At 33.2% G+C, this 21,877-nt stretch overlaps 1 protein-coding gene across 2 annotated transcripts in view; it reads right to left on the bottom strand.

Annotated features, from left to right (window-relative positions):
* CADM2 (cell adhesion molecule 2) overlaps nt 1-21,877 on the bottom strand; it is a 1,116,362-nt gene that overhangs the window by 143,935 nt on the left and 950,550 nt on the right. For both annotated transcript variants that reach the window (XM_030939707.1, XM_030939705.1), the window contains one exon: nt 9,738-9,908. In XM_030939707.1, coding sequence (XP_030795567.1) covers nt 9,738-9,908 — 171 coding nt within the window. The remainder of the gene's footprint in view (nt 1-9,737; nt 9,909-21,877) is intronic.

Here is a 21,877-nt window from a genome sequence, read left to right as displayed (position 1 = left end):
TACCCAAAGGATTATAAATTATTCTACTACAAAGACACATGCACACGTATGTTTATTGCAGCACTATTCACAATAGCAAAGACTTGGAATCAACCCAAATGTCCATCAGTGACAGACTGGATTAAGAAAATGTGGCACATATACACCATGGAATACTATGCAGCCATAAAAAAGGATGAGTTTGCGTCCTTTGTAGGGACATGGATGCAGCTGGAAACCATCATTCTTAGCAAACTGTCACAAGAAGAGAAAACCAAACACCGCATGTTCTCACTCATAGGTGGGAACTGAACAATGAGATCACTTGGACTCGGGAAGGGGAACATCACACACTGGGGCCTATCATGGGGAGGGGGGAGGGGGGAGGGATTGCATTGGGGAGTTATACATGATATAAATGATGAATTGATGGGTGCTGACGAGTTGATGGGTGCAGCACACCAACATGGCACAAATATACATACGTAACAAACCTGCACGTTATGCACATGTACCCTAGAACTTAAAGTATAAAAAAAAAAAAAAAAAGTAATTACGTGCTATTTAATACCTACAGTAAAGGGTACAATAAGTAATGATTACATAAACATTAAAAACATTAAATATTATTTTAAAAGCTATCATATATCCTATAGTATAATTTGTAGCTGTAAATATTAATAATATGCATATAGCTGTACTCAGTGGCAAAACACTGAATGGTTTCAACTGCAAGATTATGATAATTATATGTACTAACATTTCATGTTTCTTAATAGTGCCACCTTATTCTAAATGTTTAATTCATTTCTAAGTGTTAATTTCTTTTAAGAAGTAATAGCTCCACAAATAAATTATATACATATATATTATTTTACCCACTGAATTAAATAAAAACACTTAAATATAAAAAAAGGAAAAATCCATATGTATCTAGAGTTCTAAGCTGTTTAATTTCAGTAAAAATATAACTATTACATGGTTAACAAAAAAAAATAAAGTTTAATATATTGATTAATCACATTTTCATTATAATTGTGATACAAATTACAACAATTTGTAATTACAAATTGAGCAACATAAAATAATTACAATCTCGAAGAAGAAGAAAGGAAAGAAGGGGAAGAAGGAGAAGGAAGGAAAAAGAAAGAAGGGGAAAGAAGGAGAAAGGAGAAAGAAGAAGAAAGAAAGGAAGAGAAAGAAGAAGGAGGAGAAGAAGAAGGAGGAGAAGGAGAAGGAAAAGGAAGAAGGAGAAGATGTTGATGAATCTGCAGCAGCAGCAGAATCATCTGAGGACTGACACTACCCAACTTCAAGAAACAGTATAAAACTACAGTACTCAAAACAGTAAGGTATTGGTGAAAAAGGAGACATATAGATCAATGGAAAAAATGGGATCCCAGAAAGAGACCCAAGCAAATATAATCAACTATGTAAAGGAGCAAATACAATTCAATGGAGAGAGGATTGTCTTTTTAACAAGTGGTCCTGGAACAATTGGACATTCACACACAAAAACATGAATCTAAACATAGATCTTACACATTTCAAAAATTAATTCAAGTGAAACATTGATCTAAGTGTAAAACACAAAACTCTAAAACTTCTGCAAAATAACATAGAAGAAAATCCAAGTGACCTTGGATTCAATTATGACATTTTAGATACAAATTTAAAAGCACAATTCATTAAAAAGGTAATTTGGACTTCACTAAAACTAAACATGTTTACTCTGCAAAAGACACTGTTAAACGAATGAAAAGATAAGCCACATACTATTAAAATGTATAAAAAGTATATCTAATAAAGGACTGATATCCAAAATATACAAAGAACTTTAAAAATGCATCCATAAGTAAACAAATAATTAAATTTAAAAATTAGCAAAAGATCTAAACTTTTCCAAGGTAGATATGTCAAACTTTTCTCTAATCTAGACATCTCACCAAAAAAAGGTATACAGAAATAAAATAAACAGATACAAAATTAATATCATACATCATTAGGAACTGCAAACTAAAATAACGAGATGCTACTACACACCTATTAGAATGACTAAAATTCAAACTACTGACTCGCCAAACACTGGTGAGAATGGAGCAACAGAAACTCTCACTTATTGTTGATGGCAATGCAAAATGGCTCAGCCACTTTGAAAGTGAGTTTTTACTTTCAAGTGCTAAACATGGTCTTGCCATACAATCGTCCAATCAAGCTCTTTGGTATTTATCCAAATGAGCTGAATACTTATGTCTCCAGGAAAACCTATGCATGATGTTTCTAGCAGTTGTGTTCCTAATTGCCAGAACTTGGAAGAAACCAAGATACTGTTCAATAGGTGAATGGATAAACAAATTCTAGTACAACCATTCAATTAAATGTTATTCAGCAATAAAAACAGATGAGTTATGAAGTCATGAAAAGACGAGCTGGAACCTTAGATGCATATTGCTAAGTGAAAGAGGCCAGTCCAAAGAGACTACATCCTGCATAATTCCCATTATATGACATTCTAGAAAAGGTAAAACTATACTCAGTAAAAAGATCACTGGTTACCAAGTCTTGTGGGAGAAGGAAAGTGAGATAAAGAGGTGGAGCACAAGAGATTTTTTTGGGCTGTGAAACTAAATTGGATCATGTAACAATAGAAACATGACATTATACACAGGTCAAAACCCATAGAACTATACAATGCAGAGTGAACCCTAATGTAAAGGATGTACTTTACTTAACAATAATCTGTCAATATTAGTTCTTCAGTTGTAACAAAAATAACACAATAATGCAAGATGTTAATAATAGGGGAAACTATAAGGGGAGTGGGGAGAAGGAGTATATGGGAACTCTCTGTACTTTCTGTTCAACTAATCAGTAAACCCAAAACTGCTCTTAAAAATGAAGTATATTATTTAAAAAACAAAACAAAACAAAACAAAAAAAGACTATTGGACCCAGATGGTAAATATCAATGACAATTTTTCCTAATATATCAAGAGCCAATCCAGTAAAGTCTAATACATTGATTTATTAGTGTCATTTTCTAACTATACATTTTTCTCATGGAAATCGTGTATATGTCTGTGTGTGTGTGTGTGTGTGTGTTTGTCTGTTTATAGTTTATTCAGAAAGTGGAAATACAAAAATTCCAAAATATTGGGCATTAAATATCTAGTCTTTTTTAATAAGAAAGATACCTGTAGCTATCTTTTAAAAATAGACATAAAGTAGAATAAGTTATTAAATTGAAAGTGAAAAATATTAGGTATTAACAAGATGTATATTTTTACTTGTCACAGTTATTTATGTCTCATTTGTATCCAGTTTTTCTTCTCTATTAGACTGACTTAAAAATAATCGAAAAGATTCGCTGACATTTCTACTATGCATTCATTCCATAATTTTGATGTTATGTTTTACTGCCTTTAATGAAATGAATGTTTTTAAATAATTTTAAAACTTCCAAAAAGTTTTATGCATGTGTACTTGATGATAAGCTTAATTAGGAAATTTGAGAGTATGTTATGTTAATTTTATATATACATTTATTGACTTTCAATTTGGAATTCCCATTCATGAATATATATATCCTCTTCAATGAGTTTTAATAACACACACACAAATTGTTATATACTATTGATAATGTAAAAATGGCACAAAAACAACATTTTGAATCATTGCCTTTAGATGGTTTAAAATACTTGGTGATTCAATTACTTTTAATAGTTAACGTAATTATTCTTATCCTTTATAAAGTAAAAAAAGTCTCATAAGCAAAATGTGCCAGTAATATATACTGTTGGTAATATAATACATAGACGTAACTTCTCTGAAAAAAATTAAAAATTTGTTGGAATCTCAAATAGTGGTCACACTCTAGGCTATCTTTATTGACATAATGAAATGTATCTCTTACTAAACAGCATAGACCTCACCTTATGATTCTAGCATATGTGCCATTTCATTAGCTTTTTGAAATATCTTAGACTCAATTAAAATTCTTCTAAGGCATTCCCAGGCATAAATATGGCATTTTGTTAGTCAAAAGAAGAGTTTAGTTCCAAAAAATGTAACCTAAATATAATTTTCATTTCACCTTTCCTGTTCCTTTTATATTCTGTGCCCTTGTACCATATATAATTTGTGGTAGACAAGATAATTAGATAATTAGCATTTCATAAATGAGATGCCAGAGGAGTGAGATATTCTATTTTGAATGCTTCTTGGAACATTCGCCTTCCTATCTGATAAGCCGATATAGCCTGAAACATTTAATGCGTAATACACAGAAAGGTAGTGAAAGCAAAGAGAATATAACTAACACAGGGTGATTTAAAATAAACTGACCTGGGCTAGAGAAATGTACGGGTTTGTGTAGTGTAGACTGCATAAACAAGAACTTCATTATTTTTTATAAGTGAAAAAGGACAGCAGCGAAGAAGACATGGAATAAAGAATCTCTGCTCATATCTGAGAATCAAAAGACGATATAAACAACTGAATTAGCAAACTTTAAACCCATCTGTATTGAATATTGTCTTCTATAATCAGAATCTTATTTTTAATCGATTTCATTGTTTTGGAACTAAAGGGAGAACTGATCAAGCATATTAATTGGTCCAGAAAAGTAACAAAAAAGTACAGGGAAGAATTTAGTTTCTCTGGGCACAAAGTAATTATCTTTAAAAGAGAGTAAGGAAAGGAATGAATCTCTTTAGAAATAGTTCAATACATTTTAAAAATGTAAGTTTTTAAGAGAAAAATGGATTGACTTTATTAGTCATTTGCATGGTAACTAGAATAGAGATATAATCATCAAGAAGGTAAAGGTCAGGACTGTCAATTGACCATTTAACCCCTTAAAAAGACATAATTTTAGTAACAATTGGACCCACACGTTTTTCTGTTATTTTAAATATACATGATACATTTCTTATTTTCATTCATTATTAACCTAATTAATTTCATTTAAACACAATTTTAACACATCAGCTTCTCTCCCTCTCTTCCTTCCTCCCTTCCTTCAGCCATTCATTCCTTCCTTTCCTTGATGCTCAGATCGAATTGTTTGTGTGTACATGCAGGATCTCCTCTACAAGCTATTTTAACTATTTATTGCTTTAAACATTAATAACCTTCATGTGTAAATAGTGACTCATTTTTATAGGCAAAGCCCAGTACTGTTAAAGGAAGTACTAAACAAACATTAATGATAGCATAAGATTTCATGATGAGATGAATTATATATAAAATGCACTTTACTATTCACACATTTTTAAAATTTCAACTCTTATTTTTCTATATTTTCAGTTCTTTGTTACAGTATTAAAATGCTTTTTCAGGAAAAAAACACAACAGTCTGACATATTTTAGTTTTCTGTCTCTTGCGCTTTTCATTTTCATTAAGAGTTTTTAAAATGTAATTTCTGTCAATGATACATACAGAAAATGAATATTCAGTCATTTTCTTCTTTTCTGTGTTTTGTGTAATTTCTATGAGTGCAGATATATTATTTCTACTGAGATTTAAATAATATCTGACTCATACAATTTGTTCTTCTAAAAATTAACTCACAGATAAAAAGTTATTTTACAAAGAAATCTGTGTGAAAATGGAGGACAAATCTGAGTTTTCATTGATTAATTTTTAAAAGTGGCTTTTCCCACCGCTCAGTTGTGAAGCTTGCTCTTCCCGATTATGTAAAATCTGCAGGTATTTGTGATTCACTGTGAAAGTTCTGCTTTTCATTTTCTTAAGTTTCAGTTTTAAAAGAAATCTCTTTCATCATAGTGGCAGTATTTAAATGTATGATTAATATTTTATTTTTAAAAACGCTCTATTTTACAGGCTAGATTCATATAAATTGTATATCACAAGGTTATAGACTTAACACAGTTAAGCTCTTGAACTATAATTCCTCCTGCTATACTTTTTTCGTTATACTCTTGGCATTGTATGCTTAACTTTAATTTTCTTATTGCTCACCAAACTTAGGTTTCTACAATATCACAGGATTTTTATTTCAGAGGTAGTCATAGCTGTTTCCATTATTGTAGGAATATATATTTATTCTTTTGACTTACCACTGAAAACAATCTCATCTCTGTGGATCCGAAATGCTAAATGTTCCTCCATTTGGGCCAGCCTTTTAGGATTTTCATCACAAGAACATTGTCAGACAATGGAGAACTACTAAACTTATGCTCCATAAATCCTACATTAACCCATCTTTTTCCTTTCCAAGCCTGAGCTCTACTTTCCCTCTTCTCATTCATGGAAAGTTCCATATTATCTAGATTACACATGTGGATCTATGTGCAGCCATGATCTACTGTCCCCAGAAACAACCATTGAGATGCTATTACCATTATTCTGAGATCTTTATGAAGACCCCATGGATTTGCTCCATTTGCTCTAATTTTGATGCTCACTGTTGCTCAATGTCTCCTTTCCACCCTCCACTCATTTAATCTCTGGGGAATGTTCTGCATGCTTAAAGAAACATTTAGCACTATCATCAGTTAGTTTTAATTAACTTCACATACTTGAATGATGATATGCTAGATGCTAGGAAAATAATTTAAATAGATCTGGTTTCTGCTTCTGGCCATTTACATATTAAACTGTGATAGAATGAGATGCTATTTTTAATTGGCTAGCCATGAACAGTGTAACTTTTTAATGTAAAACTTCCTTTAAAAATTAGATAATTCAATTGCCTTCCTCCATGAATTTTTACTTATTCATACATATTGAAATATGGTTAATAGCTAAAATGCTCAAGAATTGTATAATACTTCCATTTTGGATTTCCAAAGTCATGAAAATGACCTTGGCAGTTGACATACAGGCTAAAATATTCTCAACAAACAATTTTCCAGAATGTATAGAGTAATCAAATAAAGGTAGTCTGTGACTGGGGCGTGGAATAAAACAAGGACAAGTTCATCTTATGACCAGGAGTGAAACAAGACAGAGACCAGGACCCTCGATGTCCACAAAAGTTTGCAGAATTAACTATTGTTTCTTTATAATAACGAACCTACAATATTTTCATTTTTTAGCTAAAGTTACTCATACACTCATCATTGACATGCTCTTAATTCTGAGAACACACAATCCGGAAGCACAAGCCTAACTCCTATAACAAGTCTCTTCTCACTGTTTCTTACCTCCATCCAGAGATTCATCTGCTATGTTTTCTCCTTAGCCATAGCAACTTAAAATAAATATAGCTTTGCTTAACTATTGGTAGACTTTTGTTGATCTGTGACTGGCAGTGGTCTTCATAGTTCTTATGACTGATTTTTATTGTTTTATTTAATTATATGTTGGAATTTACAGTTAACTAAGTAGTCAACTATTATTTTAAATTTAGTTTTATTTTGCTTTGTAGGTAAATATTAAAGAGTTTAAATTAAAATACTGTTGATCCCGGTCCTTTAAAAATATTGTTACACGGCCAGGCGCGGTGGCGCCCACCTGTAATCCCAGCGCTTTGGGAGGCCGAGGTGGGCGGATCATCTGAGGTCAGGAGCTCAAGATCAGCCTGACCAACATGGAGAAACCCCATCTCTACTAAAAAGTACAAACCAAAAATGAGCCAGGCTTGGTGGTGTGCATGCCTGTAATCCCAGCTACTCGGGAGGCTGAGGCAGGAGAATTGCTTGAACCTGGGAGGTGGAGTTTATGGTGAGCTGAGATCGCGCCATTGCACGGCAGCCTGAGCAACAAGAGAGCAAAACTCCATTTCAAAAAAAAAATAATAATTATAATTATATATATATAGTTTTAAAAAATTGTATTTTGGGAGACCCACGGATGTAAGAAAAAGAAATAGAAAAAGGAAGGCAATTGACATTTATTCAGTCTATTGAATGCCATGAACTTGACTTAAGTTCAAGGAATTAATTCTCTAGCTTATTATCACATCCCTACAGGGACGACTCCTCTAGTTTATAATCAAAGCTCAACCAGTTTCAGTAATTTTCCCGAAGCCAAAATACAAATCAATGTCCAAATTGACAGATAATCTCCATTTGGGCTCTACAGTATGCTTCTTTCTGAATTTGCTTTAAGGAGAATAGGAGTAAATTACTAAAACTAACCTAATTGAAATCATTTAAACATTATACTATTTTCAATAACTACTAAACTGAGAATAATTTTAAAAACAATAAGCATATTATAGTCAGCTTTATATTTTCCATATAAAAAGTAACCAAAAAATTCTAGTTCACCTGGCAATTCTCCCATCTTTTCTCCTAACACTCTGTAGTTTTCTCCTAGTCCACTCTACCCCGGTATCACTGGCACCCTTGCTATTCCTAGAAATAAAAACAGTAAATGTGCTACCTCGGGGTCTTTGTGCTTGCCCTTCCCTCTGCATTACACCAACACACATAGTCACTTTCCGTAATCTCCATTTCCGTCTCTTGACTGCCCTCCTCTCCTCTATTTTCCTTGCTGCCATGTGCTTATCAATATGTACTTAGTACTTACCAATATGTAACATGTGATATGTTGCATTTATTTATTTATTTTCATCCCTACCTAGAATGGATGCTGTAAGAGAAATGAAGTTTGTTGGTGATAGTGGAGGTGATTATTTTGACACTTTGGAGACAAACTCAATTTGTGTTTTTGTTTGTTTTGGTCACTGCTGTAACTCAAGTGCGCAAAACAATGCCTATTACATAGTAGCCGCTGAAAAATGTTGTTGAATAAATAAATGAAAACAAAATGCAGTGAAACATATTGAAACAGTACTTAGAGTTTAGCATTTTAGGATTTGATGTAATTGCGTATCACATACACATTCTAAGCTCAAGCTATAATTTTGTCACAAATAGAAAGAGAAAACAAAATCTTCATTACCTAGAAAATCCAATACTGCCATTTAGAGCATGTTATCTCCCATACCTAGAAAATCCAATACTGCAATTCAGAACATGTTATCTCCTATCCTCTATTCTTTTATATTTTATTTCACATATTTCAATGCATTCATTTTTATTTTGATTAGTATGTATAATTGTCTACTAAAACCTTGCTAAGTACTAAAACTGCCATGATCACAAGTTGGCTAGTTGTGTGACTCAGCCTCTGTAGTCTTCAGAATCCTTGTGTGTATCTTGTGACTAATGAGAGTAACTACTCGGGGCAACTCTTAGTAAATGAGAACTCAATGACATAATACCAGCACAACATTTAGCACTGCCCCGGTCTATTAGATTCACAAAATTAATTTTGTTCTTATTGATTGTGAATAATGATGATGAAGAAAACATAATAAATATGCTCCTATATTCATACAACATTAGTATATACCACATAGAAGGTAAAACTAGTCTAATTTTAAAAAGCATAGCTGAGAAGCCACATTTGCATAGGATAAAGTTATTTTAATATAACACTGTTCATCAAGGCCCTCTCAGATTACCAATTCTCAGTGATTTTGCCCAAATTACCACTTTTTCTCCCCCACCCTTACATGCACGCCTACATAAAGTCACAATTTGAAACATAGGGGTATTAACCTTATACATATCCTTCATTGCTCCTCACTGTTACGAATGGAACTCAGGCAAGGAGTGTTTTCCTTTGAATCTGATTAATACTAGTGAGTGTAGTTTTACTTCATTTTGCTGTGGATTTTACTGCACCTTTGCTAGGACTTCAGGTAGTTTTGAAATGATTTTAGATGCAGATGAAGAGATTTGCTGCAGAGATAAAGGAGGGGGAAGTAGTGTTTACTTACAGTGTATTTCTAGCACCTGCATGGCTACCTGAGGGGTGGCATTGAGGGATTCATGATCTACTCTGCAGATGACCGCCACTCCATCATCACTCCGGTCCACTCGGAAGTCCAGTGTGCTGCTGACAGTGAATGTCTTGCGATTTGCATCCTCTTCTTTTAAATATTTTACATCTGAAAATAAAATATGAGTTTTAAAATGTGACACCTTTCAAAATAAAACAGATTGCATTTATTCAAGATAATGGAAACACCTTCTCCCTATCTTTATCAATTTTTAAGAAGCAAATATTTGTGATTTTAACATTTAATCTATTTCAATTCAATGAAATAAAAATATACATACTTTAAAAATAAATTCTAAGGGTTAGATCCAGAAATACAATAAAAGGGTAGGGCGCAGCAATTTTATTTCTTTGGTCTCAGGCTTACTTAGCTTATAATCCGTCACAAGATACTCTTACATACTCCATTAAAACAATGTATATCATCTTACAAAAGTAGTCTTTCTTTTCTCTTAGCTATAAGTTTTACTAAAACATAATCTTAATTTTCTGAGCCACAAGCACAATTGGGAAGGGCAAATTTACAACCGTACGGCTATGCCTAAAAGAAAGCACAATGCATTTGAAATATAACTTTAATATGAACAATGTGAGGTGAACATAAATTGCTAAAGAATACTTAGGATGAGAAAGTTGTCATCTTTGGAAAGAAAAGGAGCACAGTCATCTGAATATTTTGAATACTTAAGTATATATTTGCAGTGAAATTTACATTGAGATGAATGCTCTTCACTTGGCTGAGGAATTTATTTCAGCATGAATAAGAGTACTTTCTACAAGATGTGAATTCATTTATCGATATTTAAACTTGCTGTGCATGATTTAGATCCATCGTTATATGGTGCACTAAAGGATTATTTGTTCTCTGTGGAAAAGAAGTTTAATAATACTTAATTTGTAATTTCTCAAGTCTGAAGTAGCTGATAAGAAGAGGACGATTTTAAAGGTTTAGAAATCAAACTGACAGGATAAGGTTAAGGTATCCTTATAACAACATCTTAAATGTAGTTGATGGAAAAATGTATTCAATTTTCTTATGCTTTCTGTCATGTTTTTTCATCATTCAGTATCACATAAACTTTGATATTGTCAGGAAATAAGCCCTTTCACATAAAACATTTCATTTTAACACATATTAAGTAATTTATTTTAAAAACATTTTAAAATATATTAATAACAAAAATGAATAAATTCAGTTTCTCAATCTTTGTGCCTTATGCAAAGATTGGATTTGCATGTAATATTTGATTAATAGACATATGCATGGTTCACTATCACTTATTTCAGAAGTATGAATTTACCATATTGAGTGATTTTAAAGATAAATAAAATAACCATTAGTAAAAGATAAAATGGATAGACGTGATATGTCTTGTTCTTGAAAATGTGTTTATATTTGGGTTCACATATTAGGGGAAAATGACCTAATTAAGATTTTTACCTCAAAATGTTTTATGTATGTTAGGCAATTCTGAAGAGTAAGAAAATCTCCAACATTTAGAAAGGAGAACAGAAGCATGAAATCTCAATTCCATCTTTTAACTGAAAGTAAATCATGCAGGATACAGAATTCTATGCAGAATTTTTTATAAAAGTGTGTCTTATGAAATATCTCATTTCATTTTTACTAAAGTCATTTACTAAGATTTTGGCACTTGAAAATTAGGTACAATTCCATTAAAAAATATTAAATAAAGGACACAATGACCTTTCAGCCAAAATATATCAGAACAATTCAGATGCATTTATGATTCTTTGCTTATATTTAAAATATTATAAGGTTCTTTTACTTTTCAGTTTCATAGATTTATACAAATATGTTGCCTCATTTTTACATTTATTTTCTTTTTTTATAACTCTATGACCAGTGTTTACTTGTTCCTAGCTCTAAGCAGTGTCAGAGTAAGAAAATATTGATCTCTTGACAAATGATTTTTATAATTATGCTACACAATATATGAGAAATTACTCCAAAGTATTACTGCTGGTTGTTTACTTTTCATAACAGCTGCACTTTAAGAACTCACACATCTGCTTCTTTTAGCTGTTTCCCTTACAAAAGTAGCATTTAATGTAATATTAATTGGACACATACAATTTGATAGCAATTATATAAATCATAAAATTTTAATGAACTAATTCAAGTAAAATTTTAAAAAGTGTAAATTTGTTGATTTTAATATTGGCTAACGTGATAGATTTTAGGGTTACCAGAAGCCTTAAGATGAACAGAAAAAACATTGAAAAGAGCCAATCGTAGTATCTTTTCTCATATTTTAGGTTGACTTTCTTCCCCAAAGAAATGAATAGGAAAGATACTTAAAATGTATCTCTACTTTCCCGTTCTATATTTTTAAAATAACAATGCATTACACAGTTATAGAGTCAACAGAAATTTTCTTTACATTGCATAGTTTATTTGTTGATACCATGTGTATCCTTCTTTCAGGTTCTATTCATTTTCCTTTCTTTTGCATGACAGTTATATTACATGGTGATTAAGAATAGCCTTCTCAAAATGCAACCCACATATGATCTTGTTAAAATGCAGATTCTCATTCAGTAGGTTAGGGTGTGGAGTCTGAGAGTCTGCTGCTGGCCCACAGACCATATTTTGAGGAGCAAGAGTATAGTGCAAACATTTGACACTGGAGACATAACTAAAGGTGGACTGGGAATGTTGGCACTTACTCTTCCCATCTTTTTCTCTTTTTCTCTCTCTCTCGTTATTTTTTAATTGTTCCTCTTCAAAAACTTCCACTGGACATAATACACACACACACACACACACACACACACACACACACACGCACACATATATATCTTCATTTTACATATTTCAAAATATGCACGTCCTATATATTATGTAATGTGTTAATGAAATGACTAGAAAACCTTGAGAACCAACAAGAAACAGAGGAACTTTCAGAATTTCTTTCATAATCCACTTATAATCCACTCCTCCTACTCTCTCTACTAGATCTTCTGGACATTTAAATAGTCAAAACGGTGGTCACTTTTGGTGAATCGGGTGGGAAACTGACTGGGAGAGAATATATTCGGGTTTTCTGGAGTTATGGAAATGCTCTACATCAAAAGGGGTGTGAGTTCATCTACTTTGTAATTTGTGTCAAAATTTTATAGTTAAGATTAGTTCATTTCAATCTGTGTAAATTTTCCCTCAAAAATCACAACTGTAGGCCGGGCGCGGTGGCTCACGCCTGTAATCCCAGCACTTTGGGAGGCCGAGACGGGCGGATCACGAGGTCAGGAGATCGAGACCATCCTGGCTAACACGGTGAAACCCCGTCTCAACTAAAAATACAAAAAACTAGCCGGGCGAGGTGGCGGCGCCTGTAGTCCCAGCTACTCGGGAGGCTGAGGCAGGAGAATGGCGGGAACCCAGGAGCGGAGCTTGCAGTGAACCGAGATGGCGCCACTGCACTCCAGCCTGGGCGACAGAGGAAGACTCCACCTCAAAAAAAAAAAAATAATAATAACTGTAAGTTATAGTAATAATTACAATTGAGTGGAGAGTAATTAGAGGGATAGATGAAAAAAATGGCTGAATGTTGATACATTTAAAACTGGGTGATGGCATGCAGTGTCTCATTCTATTACTGTGCTTACTTTGCATATGTCAGAAATTTTTCTATAATAAAATTTTTAAACATAGCAAAAGAAAAATTCCTCAAGTATAACTGTTAACGAAAATTAGTTGCCTGAACATTTCTTGGTAAAGTCTCAAGATAAAGGACTTTCTATTAGTTTTTATATTAATCTTTATAAAATTTAAATTGTAGAATAGCAATCTCCTTATATTCAGGAGATTAGATCTTTTGTCTTAGCAAGAACTAAGGTGAAAAGAGAAATAGCAAATGTAAGTTCGAGCGCTGGAGTATCCAAAGTGAATAAATTTAAATGCCTCAAGTTAGGTTAGCTGGGGAATAAATAAATAAATAAATAAATAAATAAATAAATAAATAAGCAGCCAAGATATTTGGGTTTTCTTACATCTAATTTTTTTCACAAAATATATTTCAAGAGATACTTTCATATCTGTCTTTCCTAGCTTTATAATATTAGGCCACCAGGCTCTATATCTAGTTTCTGGCCACTTTTAGACTGAAGTTTTGGAAAAAGAAAATCCTCTTAAGTGAAGTTCCTAGAGAAGTTGCCTTGCCTCCACAGTGATGCTAATATACTTTGAGTAGTATAATCTCAACTACTTTGGTTTATTTGCTTTCTCCACTTTTGCAGTTTTGGTGCTATTTATACAGACTGAAAAAGAACATATCTTCACTTTTTTTTTTTTTGAGACATAGTCTCATTCTGTCACCCAGGCTGGGGTACAGTGGCGTGATCTTGGCCCACTGCAACCTCCGTATCCTAGGTTCAAGCGATTCTGCTGCCTCAGCCTTCTGAGTAGCTGGGATTACAGGTGTGCCACAATGCCCAGCTAATTTTTGCATTTTTTGTAGAGATGGAGTTCGCCACTTTGGTCAGGCTGGTCTCAAACTCCTGACCTCAGGTGATCTGTCCGCCATGGCCTCCCAAAGTGCTGGGATGATCGGTGTGAGCCACCGCGCCCGCCAATACCTTCACTTTCATAATGAAATACTTTCCCCGAATCCTGAAATAGACCTCTTTATCAGCCACCTACCTAGACTAGGCCAGTTCTTTTTAATCCATTCCAAGTTAAATAGACCATACTGGGGACAAGGCAGGATTTAGAAACTGAAACTTCCATGCATTCTCATCACTTGAAGATATCTCTTAGGAATTATGTAGGCTATTAAGTGACATTTCCTATTTGGGTCTTGAAATGAGCAAAACAGCATGGTCTTAGTGTGTCCCAAACAGTTATGCTTATATGGAACTGGAATTTACTATTATTTTCAGAAGTAGGGTTTTTAAAAGTGATTTTTGATGGATAACATGATAGTTTTGGGGGAGAAATCAAGGAATTTAGTCTGAATCCACATTACTGTTGTCAGTGATCCTTTAGTGATTTTTTGCCATAGCCAGTGAGCTAGATTCATGACCTCATCTCATAGAGAACAGAAAATGTACGCATTACATGAGAGTTGGCTTTATTGTCAAAAATTAGGAGTGAATGAAATCAGTGGAGAACTGGACATGTGTAATTACTGCTTCATAGTTCTGCAAATCAAACTTCCGAAAACTAAATACAACTTCCCCATTCTTTCTTTCCTAACTGACCAAAAGTAACTATGTCTGGCTAACTCATTCAGTAACTTCAATGCATACTTTAAAGGTAATTTGTCTTAGAGGAAATGTCAATACTTTTTTGTGTGTATCTTAAGGTTAAATGTTCAAAGATATTTTACAAAACACTTTTCTTTAATGATCAACCAAAGCTTTTCATTTTGTATTTGTTTTAAACTGTCTCTAGACCAAACATAACAAGACTGTATTTTATATTGTGTAACTTTAAAGTCTAGTAACCACATTCATCTGTGCACTGAAAAAGACCTCAAACAAATTTTTGAGGCAAATCTCATTCTTGCCTTTGAGCACCCCTTCATACAACTCCTGTCTGAAATAGGGTAGATTTTTTAAAGTCCTTATAATTTTCAACTTTTTTAAGGAAGTACTAGTCATAATCCTGGTTCTAAACTGACTCTTACAGGTATGGCCCCACCGTTAATTTGCAACATGGATAACCATCCCACTTAGCAAGGAATAGTACTGAAATTCAGCTCTTCTTAATAGATCTGAAAAGGTCAGATGAGAAAAACAATGTTTATGGAGGATTATTAAGAGGAGATACTTCATTTATCTAAATATCAAAGTCTGTTTTTCAGTTTACCCTGACAAGTAAAATGTCAATGCTTCTCATAAAATGTATCTTAAATGTTATTTCCCAGATCTACATTCAGAGGTGCTACAAGAACCAGGTATATTACCTGGAGCTCTGTATTTGTCTACATGAGAATGTCCTTTCTCCTCAAATATATTTAAAATGATGTTTTATTGCATGTCAAAAATATAATAAAATGTGGCAGAAAATTATTTTTAAGTCTATTCAGTAGAATGAGCTTTAAGAAAATAAAAATATCTATGCATTTGAGCAATTTCTGTAGCAGCAGGAAAGTGAGACTTCTTTGAAACATCTATGATGATGCAATTTTCTGGTAATCAAACTATTTGTTTCATAAAGTCCTGCAGCATTCAGCACATGTAAGAATAAGCAACTGTCCCTCATCTACCTGTAGTGACATTGAATAAATGAATCACTTGCATCAGTAAAACATTGTGAAATGCTAAGTTTCTGAATATATTACAATATTTCTATGTACCATGTACTACCAGAGTTTTTAAAAGGATTTTTCAACAAGTTACCTTGTATTCTGAGAATCACATCATTTAAAAATTAAAATTACCCATTCGGACGTTCACAAGGTTCAGTATAAATTATGTATTCATAAAATAAAGGTTAGATTAAATTTTTAACTTTGTTATTTTCGTTTTTACTATTGTTCTTTTTCTTTTCATTCTTTCTCTTCCTTCTGCTCCCTTTTCTTTCCTCTGCAGAAATTCCTAATTTTTATATATCTCTATAGTTTTTACAGCCAGCATCTAAGACAGTATCTGAAACATCATAGATGCTTAATAAGTATGTTTTCAATTCATTAAAATAATGGTTGCAATCAGCCAGGTAAAGCTTCTTTTCCTTCTAGTAAATAGATTTGTTCCATGTCAGTATGTATAATTTGGGGACAGTTGTCAGTCTTTAATTGATTGTCTTTGTAGTATATATCTTTTTAAATCCTCTCATCAGTTTCTGTATTGGAAGAGTACAAAATCTAGAGGGATATGACAAAATATCTGGAATCAGACAGACTAACTGTTTTATTTTATTCAGATCTGTATTTGCCCTTTGTTTGTCAGTTCTGTCTTTGCTATTTTCCACAGCCATTGTAATTCTCACTGCAGACCACTGTAATTCTCACTGCAGACCACTGTAATTCTCACTGCAGACCACTGTAATTCTCACTGCAGACCAACTAGATTAGAGTCCCATTTATCGAACTTCCTCAAGTAGGCAGTTCAGGCATTTAACCATAGACAACAGGTGGAAGAAAGGAGATTGGCAATATCACTAAAGAGAAAAAAATTAAATGGAAAATTACCAAGTTAAAAATATACCTAGCTGTTAAATCTTTTCAATTCATACATATTTTTCCATATAAATTTTACAAGGAAAAGGGGAATAACATTACTAAACATTATCTATACTTACTTACAGGGAAAAATAAAATTATAAAATAATTACATCTCCTATAGAGGCAAAAAATAAAGACATTTTTTGAATATAAAATAAGAAAAATACAGATTTTATCTATGAAAAATTAGCAGGAAGTGAGAGACAAAAGGATATGTAAACATAAAGAGAGGAATATTTTTTAAGGAGATAAATTAGAATAATTTACGAGTCAATATCGTGAAAATATATGAGTACGAAAAAGAAATTGGGGGCAACTCCTGAACATCATGCTAAATAAGTAGCTCTGCAGACTTTCTCTCCAGTTAAACAACCATAACTAGTGAAAACTATTTTAAAACACACATACATATTTCAGGTCTCTGAAAATTGTGCTAAGGGCGTATAGCAAATGAACAAATAATTATTTTAAAAAACTAGAATTGTTAGTAAGAACAGATAGAGTCTGTGGTATTTGAACCATGCCTTGCTCCCTAATTCAACCTCATCTCCAACTCTGCATGAGGAAAACCAGGTAGATGTACCCAAGGTGGAGATCCATGTTTCCCCAACCAAGGACTACGGTCCTTTCCAGAAGAGGCAGGCAGCCAGCATTTCTTATTTCACTCATTATTACTCTTGGTTGCAGAGCCAAAATTCCAGGTGGTGTGGCTGAAAGGTTGGGGCTGTCTTCTTTCTCCCAGTGCCTGCTCATATGCCAAGAATAAAGGGATGCCAATAGCTCTCACTTTAGCTCACTCATAGAGGGGAAATTTCAATCCAGAAGAGACAAAAGAAGAAGACCAGAAGCTACCACCATTTTGCCCAGGGAAGAAGCCAGCTATAACAGGGAAGTGTTTTTCTGAACCTCTCTCTAAGGGAACCAAACATTTGGAACAGAGCTGGGGGAAGTTCAAAGTGGAGACTTTGGAGGAAAGCAAGTAAGAGAGCCCTTGTGTCTAGATGAGATAAGCACACTAAACCACAGACCATCTAGTTTATAAAAGAAAACCAGAGAAAGAGACAACTAGCAAGGGCCTTCCTGTCATCACAGGTTAGAGAAAATCTCAAAGACTGGCCTCAAGAAAAAACAAAACAAAACAAAAAAACCCAGCAAAGGATTCTGGATTTAAATAGATCAAGCTATGGAACACCTTATGCACATAGCATTATTGAAAACAGTAGTGCAACCAGTTGGCAAACAATGAAGGGGAATTACTGGGTGTGATACTAACATAAGCAGAGAGCTTAACAGAGACGATAGGAAAGAAAGACATTCAGTGAGAGTCCTACTGAAGCCATTATCATCCTAGGGTGACTGTGCACGTGCCAAAGCCTGTGCTTCCTGAGGAATGACCTCAGAGACTTCACACTGCAATAGAAATAGCTCCCCCAAATCAATAAACAATAAGCCAACCAAAACAGGTACTTTTACAAAGGAACTCCAAAAAAACAAGCAACTCCTTTGACAATTGACTTTTCATCAAAACTGATAAAGGTCAGAAGGTAGTTGGGTAGCATATCCCAAGTGCTAAAAGAAGGAAAAAATGTCAAATAAGAACCTTACATCCAGTAAAATTATTTTTCAAAAATGAAGGTGAAATAAAATATTTTTCAGGTAAACAAAATCTAAGAGAAGTTATTAAAGCAGTCCTGCCTTATAAGAAGTGTTAAAGAAAGTTGGGCTAAAGAAAGTGATCTCAGATAGTTAAACAACAACAACAACAAAGCACCAGTAAAGGTAATTTCATAATTAAAAAGAGGTTAAAATGGCGTGTTTCTTCTCTTTTCTTCTCTTAAGTGATTAAAAAATAAGAAGAAGAACAAAGATTCTTCAGGAAAACAAAATTAATGATATAAAACAATTATTTACCATTGTATTACAGGGTCTATAACATATGAAAACGCAATATATTTGACAATAACAGGACAACGGAAGTGGATAAAAGTAAGTTTTTATCCTGTTTCCTGAAAGTATTCATTATATAAAAAGTCTTCCAAGGTAATCTTCCAAGAGAATAACTAATCTTACTTTTCTGTCACATTTTCCATCACAAAATCATAAGGAAATGATTTTAGGTGGTAACTTGAATTTGCAGGAAGAAATTAGGAGAATTAAAAACATATATAATATGTTTCATGTGACAAATTGTAGGTACTTGCTATTCTTGCTTTACTCAGCTTCATTAAAGACATAACAGTATATGAAGTAGTAGTTGTAACCATGTATTGTTGTGTTTTTAACATATTAAAATGTAATATGTTTAACAACAATACTACAAAAATGGGAGAAAGAGCAAACAGCTATATTGTAGTAACATTTCTATATCTTCTGAATTAGGTTATTATGAATCTGATTTAGATTCTGATAAGTTAAGATATATGATATGCCTGAGAGCATCTACTAAAAATATAATTCAAAAACAAAGTGAAAAATTGTTACAGGAATTAAAATGTTAAACTAGAAAATATTTACTTAATATAGCATAAAGTAGTAAAGAAGGAATATAAAACAAAAATGACATGAAACATAGAAGATAAATGTAAAATCATGGATGAAAATAAACCTATATCAATTATTATAATATCATACATGGAAATTAACCAATATTGATTATAAGATTACATGTAAGTTGATTAAGAATTCAATCAAAAAGCAGAGATTATAAAACTGGATTTCTTAAATGATCAAAATATATGCTTTCTACAGGAGACACACTTTAGATTTGAAGATACAAATGGACTGAAAATAAAAGGATGAAAAAGAATATATGATACAAACAGCAAGCAAGAGAAAGTTAGAGTGACTATACTAATAGCAGCCAAAGCAGATTTTAAAATAAAATATGTTATTAAAATAATGGAAATCATTTCAAAATGATAGAAAAGACCACCCATTAGAAAGATATAACAATTATAAATACATATACATCTACGTAAAGAGAGCACCTAAGGTATATGAAGCAGAAACCATTTAGAGCAGCAATATTATTCTTAGGAATATATTCAAGAGAATTGAAAGCATATTTCTACACAAAACCTTGCACCTAAATTTTTATAGCAGAGTTTAAAATAATAGCCCCAAAGCATAAAAACTCAAATGTACATCAACTAATGAATGTATAAATAACATATGGAATATGCATACAATGATATATTATTTGGCAATTATAAAGAATAAAGTACTGATATATGCTACAACGCAGATGATATTAGTCTGTGCTAAGCTAATCACAAAAAACACATATTACATATTTTTGTAGATGAAATGTCCACAGTAGGCAAATTTATACAGACAGAAAGTAGATTTGTGGTTACTTAGAGTTGGGGTGGAGACAGTTGGGGGAAAGTTAGGAGTTATCATTAATAGGTTTCTTGTAGAATCATAAAAGTTTAAAATTGATTGTGGTGAGTGTTTCATAGTTCTGTGAATTTATTTAAAAACTGTTAAATTGTATACTTTACATGAATTTGATGACATGAATTATATCTAAATAATGTTGCTATGTGAAAATAAATAAACAGAGCTAACAACATGTTTGGCTTCAATTTGGGAGGTATACAAATAACACTTTAAACTTAGAATTATTGATGGAAGAGAAAAATGTGACGGGAAGTAAGATTGGTTATTCTCTTGGAAGGTTACCTTGGAAGACTTTTTATATAATGACTACTTTCAGGAAACAGAGCATTTTGTTTCCAAACTAGTAAATAAAATAGTAGACAGTGAATGCACTTGAACTTCATGATTCAACTGTAACCTATACTATAACATAATATAAGTAAAATAATCTATCTCAATCAACTTCCCATTACCAACACAAATGGAAGGTAATTTACCAACTCATTTAGATACTGCTGGCCGGGCGCGGTGGCTCAAGCCTGTAATCTCAGCACTTTGGGAGGCCGAGACGGGTGGATCACGAGGTCAGGAGATCGAGACCATCCTGGCTAACACGGTGAAACTCCGTCTCTACTAAAAACTACAAAAAACTAGCCGGGCGAGGTGGCGGCGCCTGTAGTCCCAGCTACTCGGGAGGCTGAGGCAGGAGAATGGCGGGAACCCGGGAGGCGGAGCTTGCAGTGAGCTGAGATCCGGCCACTGCGCTCCAGCCTGGGCGACAGAGCGAGACTCCGTCTCAAAAAAAATAAATAAATAAATAGATACTGCTACACTAAGATGTCAATTTGATCATATTGTGAAAAACTGGATCCAATGTCTTTTCATGTTTGTTTGTTTTTGTTTTGTTTTGTTTTTTGAGATGGAGTTCTGCTCTTGTCACCTAGGCTGGAGTGCAATGGCACCATCTTGGCTCACTGCAACCACCTTGGCTCACTGCAGGTTCAAGCAATTCTTCTGCCTCAGCCTCCCCAGTAGCTGGATTTACAGGTGTGCACCACCACGTCCAGCTAATTATTGTATTTTTCATAGACACAGGGTAATCAAATAATTAATGCGTTAATTTTAGTAAAATATGATTCATAAATTTTGTAAAATATCTTATGCATTCAAAGACGGTCATTAGCCAAAGGTAATGGGAAAAGCTACCTTCTCCCACTATGTGCCACAAGGATCATGAAGTGAATTTCCATGAAAAATCCAAAGTTAAAGAATGAAAGACGTATTTTTCCTCGCATATGAAGAAGCCATAAAGGATTTTTTTGAAATAACCTGAAGACAACTTGAGCAGTAACTAAGTTTCTCCATCACCAGATGAGAGCTGTAGAGTTAGCAAATTTGAATATTTTTGTTATTATAATGTCAGGATTCCTCATGGGTTTCTGAGTGCTAGATGATTAAGGTATGCACTTGCTTTAACCCTTAAATTAAATACATTGATTAACAACAT

The sequence above is a fragment of the Rhinopithecus roxellana genome, chromosome 1 (genome assembly GCF_007565055.1).
Source record: "Rhinopithecus roxellana isolate Shanxi Qingling chromosome 1, ASM756505v1, whole genome shotgun sequence".
NCBI classification, from domain to species: domain Eukaryota; kingdom Metazoa; phylum Chordata; class Mammalia; order Primates; family Cercopithecidae; genus Rhinopithecus; species Rhinopithecus roxellana.
This window is presented reverse-complemented; position numbering and strand designations above follow the sequence as displayed.